General features: G+C 52.0%; 1 protein-coding gene across 1 annotated transcript; it reads left to right on the forward strand.

Moving 5' to 3' along the window:
- Positions 1-5973: 5973 nt before the first annotated feature.
- LOC147986002 (uncharacterized) lies at positions 5974-6840 on the forward strand. The gene has a single exon (XM_087539965.1). It carries the CDS (start codon positions 5974-5976, stop codon positions 6838-6840), a length of 867 nt encoding a protein of 288 aa, XP_087396091.1.
- The last annotated feature ends 1435 nt before the right edge of the window (positions 6841-8275 follow it).

The following is an 8275-nucleotide window of genomic DNA, read 5'->3' on the forward strand; positions in this document are numbered from 1 at the left end:
TCGCCATCGTCATCATCAACCATCCTCCATCACCAATTTCATGATGCTCACCGCCGAGTGTGAGTAATTCCATCGTAGGCTTGTTGAACGGTGATGGGTTGGATGAGATTTATCATGTAATCGAGTTAGTTTTGTTAGGGTTTGATCCCTAGTATCCACTATGTTCTGAGATTGATGTTGCTATGACTTTGCTATGCTTAATGCTTGTCACTAGGGCCCAAGTGCCATGATTTCAGATCTGAACCTATTATGTTTTCATGAATATATGTGAGTTCTTGATCCTATCTTGCAAGTCTATAGTCACCTACTATGTGTTATGATCCGGCAACCCCGAAGTGACAATAATCGGGACCACTCCCGGTGATGACCGTAGTTTGAGGAGTTCATGTATTCACTATGTGTTAATGCTTTGGTCTGGTACTCTATTAAAAGGAGGCATTAATATACCTTAGTTTCTTCTAGGACCCCGCTGCCACGGGAGGGTATGACAAAAGATGTCATGCAAGTTCTTTCCATAAGCACGTATGACTATATTTGGAATACATGCCTACATTACATTGTTGAATTGGAGCTAGTTCTGTGTCACCCTAGGTTATGACTGTTACATGATGAACCGCATCCGGCATAATTCTCTATCACCGATCCATTGCCTACGAGCTTTCCATATATTGTTCTTCACTGATTTACTTTTCCGTTGCTATTGTTATCATAACTACAAAACACCAAAAATATTACTTTTGCTATCGTTACCTTTTGCTACCGTTACCACTACTATCATATTACTTTGCTACTAAACACTTTCCTGCAGATAATAAGTTTCCAGGTGTGGTTGAATTGACAACTCAACTGCTAATACTTGAGAATATTCTTTGGCTCCCCTTGTGTCGAATCAATAAATTTGGGTTGAATACTCTACCCTCGAAAATTGTTGTGATCCCCTATACTTGTGGGTTATCAAGACTATTTTCTGGCGCCGTTGCCGGGGAGCATAGTTCTATTCTTTGAGTCACTCGGGATTTATACCTGCTTATCACTATGAAGAACTTGAAAGATCCAAGAACCAAAATTTATCCCTCAACTACGAGGGGAGGTAAGGAACTATCATCTAGCTCTGCACTTGATTCACCTTCTGTTTTGAGAAAGCTTGCGACACCTAAACCTACTTCTGCTATTAATTCTGATATGTCACATATTATTGATGATGCCACTTCTGCTATGCATGATACTTATGATGAAACTACTTCTATGCTTGATACTACTGTGCCACTTGGTGAATTTCTTGATGAACAACTTGCTAGGGCTAGAGAGAATGAAATTATTGAAACTGATAATATTGATGAAAGTGATGATGAAGACTCTCCCCCTAATTAATATGAATTGCCTGTTTTCCTGAGGGCTATTTTATGGATGAAGAAACTAAAAGAGATTTTCTTTCTTTCAATGATAGGAGTGACCTTAAGAAATTATTAGCTAAGCTTAAACAAAAAACTCTGAATGCTAGAATGAAATATGACCCTTCTTATGCTACTTCACCTATCTTTGTTACTTATAAGGATTATGAATTTTCTATTGATCCTGGTATAATTACTTTAGTTGAATCGGATCCTTTCTATGGATATGAATCTGAAACTGTTGTGGCACATCTTACTAAATTAAAAGTTATAGCCACCCTGTTCACCAATGATGAGAGAACTTGCTACTTTTATATCCTTAAAATATTTCTGTTGTCATTAAAGGGTGATGGTAAGATATGGTTTAATTCTCTTGATCCTAGTTGTGTGCGTAGTCCCCGGGATATTATTTATTACTTCTCTGCTAAATATTTCCCTGCTCAAAAGAAACAAGCTGTCTTAAGGGATATATATATAATTTTGTGCAAATTGAAGAAGAGAGTCTCCCACAAGCTTCGGGGAGGCTTCTCCAATTACTTAATCATTTGCCTGATCATCCTCTTAAGAAAAATGAAATACTTGATATCTTTTATAATGGACTAACTGATGCTTCCAGAGATTACCTGGATAGTTGTGCTGGTTCTGCTTTCAGGGAAAGAACACCAGATGAAGCTGAAATTCTATTGAATAATATGTTGACAAATGAAAATAATTGGACACTTCCTGAGCCAGCTCCTGAGCCAACTCCTGAGCCAACTCCTGAGCCTATTCCTAAACCAACTCCGAAGAAAAGAGGTGTTCTATTTCTCAGTCCTGAAGATATGCAAGAGGCAAAGAAATCTATGAAAGAAAAGGGTATTAAAGCTGAAGGTGTTAAGAATTTACCTCCTATTGAAGAAATACATGGTCTTAATTTACCGCCTATTGAAGAAACACATGGTCTTGATAACCCGACACAGGTAGTAAAGGTAAATTCTCTCTATAGATATGATAAAGCTGAAATCCCTCCTACTAAGTTTGCTAGCCAATGTTTGGATGAGTTTGATAACTTTATGGTTAAGCAAGAATACTTCAATGCTTATTTTGGTAGACAATTGAAACAAAATGCTTATATGATTGAACACTTGGGTGATTATATGTCTAGAGTTAAAGGTGAACTTAAACTCATTGGTAAACATGCTTCTATGGTTACCACTCAAGTAGAAGAAGTACTTAAAGCTCAAGATGGTTTGCGCAATGAATTAAATAATAAGAATAATGACTATGTGTCGGTGTACAAAAATAGGGGCGCATCTTTGTACCCCTTTTCCTGTGCACAGGCAGTCAGAGCCGCGCCCACGGCCACACCAAGCAGAACGAGGGAGGTGAGCCAATGTAAGATTGAAGCCCAAGACAATCAAAGCAACGCCAAGGCCAAGACCACAAAGAGCAGAGGGACAAAGGAAGTTCCCCTAGCAAGACCCTTGCTGGGTGGCCTCAGCGGCCCCGGCAAGACTCTTGCCGGGACAGCTCGCCCCGCACCGACAGAGCGAGCCACCCTTGAGCCCATAGCCCCCAGTGCCATCATCAGTGTGGGGCCAGGGCTCGGGACGGCACCCCTGTGGTGGCATGCGGATCTTTGTGAGGACATATTCAAGATTAGATTAGAAGACGACGATTCTCGGCAAGATCCTTGCCAAGGAAGGCCACCAGACCCCCGACAAGATCCTTGCCGGGGACGACAATACGCCACGGCAAGACCCTTGCCGGGTCACCCAGCAAGGCCCTCGCCGAAGACGCCGGCAAGGCCACCACCAAGCCCACGTCAACCGAGCTTCCATCGCCGTTCACATGCAGCTGCCAGCCCAACCAGCTGGGCGGGCACCTGCGTGGCAACATGCAGCTTCTAGGCCAACTCATCAAGCGCCTACGTTGCGGCATGCAGATCTTCGTGAAGGCTCCACCACCGCACCAACTTAGTTGCCTGCTTGCCTACATGGCACCGCACGCATCCCTGGCCGAGGCGCGTGTCGAAGCGAGGAAGAGCGGCGACGGACGGGACGGGCCTCGCCCCCGTCCCCGATAAAGCAAGAGGACACCTAAGCGATGCATTAAATGCACCTTGTCCTCTAATACAAGGGATAACCTCATGCCACTGTAGAACTTTCCACCTCCTGTGTGCTAGTGTGGCAACCCCTTTTTCCTATAAAAGGAGGCCCGAGGCGACGAGGAGAGGGATTCGGCTCTTTCGAACCACACGCTGATCACAGCTAGTTCGAGAGCTCAAGAACTCTCAGAAATACACCCACCAAAGCAGGACTAGGGTTTTACGCATCCTCACGGCTCGAACCTGGCTAAACGATCCTTGTGCTGTCTACTAGCCCTACTCTCCTTGCAACCTTGCGCCCCGGCGACCGTAGTAGGGATTCTCGTGATCCCATAGGTGTCGTTCCACACCGACATCCTTGGCGCGCCAGGTAGGGGAGCGCAATTGTGAGAATCTGGTCTAGTAGTTAGCCTAGCAGTTCTTCATCGCCATGGCCCCTAAGAAGAGGACAACCACGTCGGTCGATTCGTTGGGAGCCGAACGACCCGTGCCGGTGCGGATGAGCAGCGGACCGGTCGCAGACAGGACCCGGGCCACGGCCCGCGAGCACCAGCATCGCCCAGGCAGTCGGAGCCTGGCGAGCGGCGTCGTTCGCGAGCCAGATGACTAGATACACGTCGCCGGATCCAAGGACGGAGCTGGGGCCCCCGCAGGCGGCGCGGGGCCCTCCAGGGGCGTCGCTGTGCTGACTCCGGGCAGCGCGGCGACCTCTAGGACGCCTACACCGGCGACCACCACGCGTTCTTCCCATGGTGTGCGCGCTGAGCAGCGTCACCACGATGGTGACCCTGGGCACCGCCGTGGGAAGAGCCCTGTGCGTCATCGACAAAATGAGGGGGTTCAGCACGCTCGCCAAAGCGCTGGCGAAAATGGCAGGCAGCCGCTAGGTCATGACGGAGCTCCTTCTAACGTAGTTAGAAGTCGAAGCGCGCCGCGATACACGCAGTTGTCGCCGCCACCCACGCCAGCGGTAGCTTTGGTACGCGCACAGCTGCTCCTCGACTTCCCTCCTGCTGCGGAGAAGCTTGATGAGTGGAGGGCCACCATCCGGAGCCTCGTCGCCGTCACAAACAAAGACAATCCGTGACCGGCGGGGCCCTCGGGCCGGCGCTCCACCGAGCCACCACATGCTGGCGCTGGGAGGACCAGGGGAGCTACAGCCACGATGCACTCTCCTCCTCCTCGCCAGCCGCCACGGGCGTCGTCCCGTCGCGACGATGCTTGTGATAACATCTCCATAGCGTCGTCCGACCCGCGGACCCTCTGCGACCAGCCGCCAGGTCCTTCGGGAGCGAGCTCACGAAGACGCTCAAACCACCGTCGAGCGCCGGCGCGAAACGCGCCGCTAGTCAGACAAGCGGGCGGGACCCGCTATGGACCACCCGACACCGGGGGGCCCCGGCGACCTACCTTACGAGGTGGGCTGCCCGGCTTTTACCCGTGAGATGAGGCAGTTCCAGTGGCCGTCCCACCGCACGTTCAAGCCCGACATAGGCGAGAAGTACACCGGCAAGACATATCCGTCCGAGTTCCTCAGCATCTACACCATCACAATGCAGGCCGCTGGGGCTCACGACGACAAGGTGGTTGCCAACTATTTCCCGCTGGCGCTCAAGCCCAATATGATGTCTTGTTTGATGCACTTGCCGGTGGATTCCATTTCTTCCTGGTCGGATCTGTGCCATGAGTTCGTTGGTGCCTTCACAGGAGGCCACCAAGCTCATGGCCAGGCCAGTGATCTGCATATCATTCTCCAGAAGGAAGGGGAGACCCTGCGCAAGTACATCCAGAGATTCAGCCGGGTGCAGTACAACATCCCCGACGTTCATCCCGCCGCTGTGATTAGCACGTTCCACCAGAACGTACGCAATCGAAAAAATGCGCGAGGAGCTGGCGATGACCACGGTTAAGGATGTGGCCGAGCTCTACGTTCTGGCCGATAGGTGCGCCCTGGCTGAAGAGGGAAGGAAGTACCCCGGCGAAGACGCCGGTGGAGAAACCAACTCTACCAATGAAGACGCCGCCACTCCGACGAAGAAGAGCTGGCGTCGCAACAGGAAACACAAAGGCAAGGTTGTGCTTGCCGTTGAGGGATCTGACGATACTGGTGCCGGCAAGAAGGTCAAGGCAGACGCCTCGGGCAAGGAGATTGCCGGGTGCGCCGCCTGCCGGGCCCTGGCGGCTACCGACAAGCCAGGAAGCTCCGGCAAGCAATACTGCAAGATCCACCGCACCAAGGGCCACAACCTCCAGAACTGCCGACAAGTCGAGCTGCTTGCTGAGAAGCAAAAGGCTGAGTATGAAAGGCGGGACAAGGAGAAGGACCAGGACGGTGTTGAGGGATCCGGCAAGAAGCATGGCGGCCAAGGAGGCTGCCCCAACAAGGACAACCAGCAAGAGAGGCCCGCCCGGGGCCGCAACAAGAAACAAGAAGACGACGTACACGACGAGGATGACGAGTCTGGTGAGCAAGGGTTCCAGAAGGCTATGGAGGTCATGTGCGTCGATGGCGGCGCCTCGCTGCATACCTCTCACCGTCAGCTCAAGCAGTGGGCGCGTGAGATTATAGCAGCAGAGCCGTCGTTCGATGCTCAAAAGCCGCTGAAGTGGTCCAGCACGCCCCTCATCTTTGATGCCGAGGACCACCCTGACTGCACTACCGCGGTCGGGTGTTTGCCATTGTTGGTCTCGCCAACAATACACAACCTCAGGGTGAACAAGATGTTGGTTGACGGCGGGGCCGGCCTGAACCTGATCTCGCCTATCGTGATCAAAAGGTTGCAAATCCCTGATGGAGACCTCGAGGAAACGAGCACGTTTCAAGGGGTCAATCCCGGGAGGAGCCAGCCGAAGGGAAAGGTCACACTGCCCGTGACATTTGGAAGAGAGTTGAACTATAGGACAGAGAGGATCGTCTTCGACGTGGCCGAGATCCCCTTGCCCTACAACGGGATCCTCGGCCGCCCGGCATTGGCCAAGTTCATGGTGGCGTCACACTACGCCTACAACATGCTAAAGATGCCCGGGTCGTTGACCATCATCTCCGTCCCCTCCGACAAGAAGGACACGTTGATCTGCGCTGACCAACTCTACCAAGAAGCAGTTGCAGCAGCTGCCATCAAGGCACCTGCTCCTGCCGCTGACGGCCCGGGAGGGAAAAAGGAACCTGGCAAGACCTCTCGCACCCACTCCGGCAAGCGCACCTCCTCGGAGTGTTGTGCTACCGTTGAGGACGTGCCAAAGAGCTCTACCGACAAGAGCAAGAGATCCAGAGCCGAGCCGCCACAGACCAAGAAGGTGCCCGTTGGGGAGGATGGCATGGGAGGGGCCTTCATCATAGGCTCCACCCTCGACAACAAATAGGAAGGCGCGCTCGTCACCTTCCTGCGGGCAAATGTCGACGTGTTTGCATGGCAAGCGTCCCACATTCCCGGTGTTCCCAGGGAGGTGATTGAGAACCACCTAGCTGTCTGCCCCCACGCGCGGCCTGTCAAGCAGAAGGTCAGAAAGCAGTCTCTGGAAAGGCAGGAGTTCATCGCAGAGGAGATCAGGAAGTTGGAAGCGGCAGGTTTGGTGAGGGGGGTGCTCCACCCGACGTGGTTGGCCAATCCAGTAGTGGTGCGCAAGGCGAATGGGAAGTGGAGGTTGTGTATTGATTACACATATATTAATAAGGCTTTCCCTAAGGACCCCTTCCCGATGCCGCGCATCGACCAGATTGTTGACTCCACGGCTGGGTGTGATCTGTTATCATTCCTCGACGCCTAATCAGGCTACCACCAAATCTTCATGACAAGAGAGGATGAAGAGAAGACGGCATTCATCACCCCATGTGGTACGTATTGCTTTTTACGGATGCCTTTCGGGTTGAAGAGTACCGGCTCAACGTTTGCAAGAGTAGTCCAAATTGGTTTTGAACCTCAGTTCCATAGAAATATGGAGGCCTACATGGATGACATAGTGGTCAAAACCAAGGACGGGCCAACTCTTGTGCAAGATCTGGAAGAGACATACCTGCGCAAGATCAACCTCAAGCTGAACCCTAAAAAGTGCGTCTTCGGCGTTCCGTCCAGCAAGCTTCTCAGATTCTTTGTGCCGCAGCGTGGGATTGAGGCAAACCCAGACAATATCAAGGCTATTGAGCAGATCGAGGCGCCCAAGCGGATCAAGGATGTGCGTCGGCTCATCGGCTGCGTTGCCGCCATGAGCCGGTTCATCTCCAAGTCCGCCGAGTGCGCCCTTCCCTTCTTCAGAATCTTGAAGAAGGCAGGCCCAATAGAGTGGGCAGCAGAAGCCGAGGCAGCACTGCAGGATCTGAAGAAATACCTTTCCTCCACGCCGATATTGGTTGCACCTAAACCACAAGAGTCGTTGATGCTGTATCTGGCGGCGACGAATCAAGTGGTCAGCGCCGCACTGGTGGCACAGAGGGAGGTCGACGAGGAGGCGGCAATGGCGGCAGAACCAGCGGATGGCAAGCCAAAGATTCCCCCGGCAGGGCCTGGTGACGACAAGGCGCGACCCCTGGTGAAGTCTGGTGCCACCAAGGCAATGCCCGCGCAGTCGAGTGAAGTGATGCCAAAGAAGAAGATGATGCAGCACCCGGTTTACTTTGTCAGCTCCCCCTTGCAGGGGGCTAGGTCGAGGTATTCCGGCGTGTAAAAATTGCTCTGCGGCCTCCTTATGGCCTCGAGGAAGCTGTGTCACTACTTCCAGGCCCACAAGATCACTGTCGTCACCCGCCTCCCGTTGCAACGGATACTGCACAACTCGGACGCAACCAGAAGGATTGTGGAAT

Source organism: Triticum urartu, chromosome 2A, assembly GCF_056163025.1.
Source record: "Triticum urartu cultivar PI428250 chromosome 2A, HENAU_Tu73, whole genome shotgun sequence".
Taxonomy (NCBI): domain Eukaryota; kingdom Viridiplantae; phylum Streptophyta; class Magnoliopsida; order Poales; family Poaceae; genus Triticum; species Triticum urartu.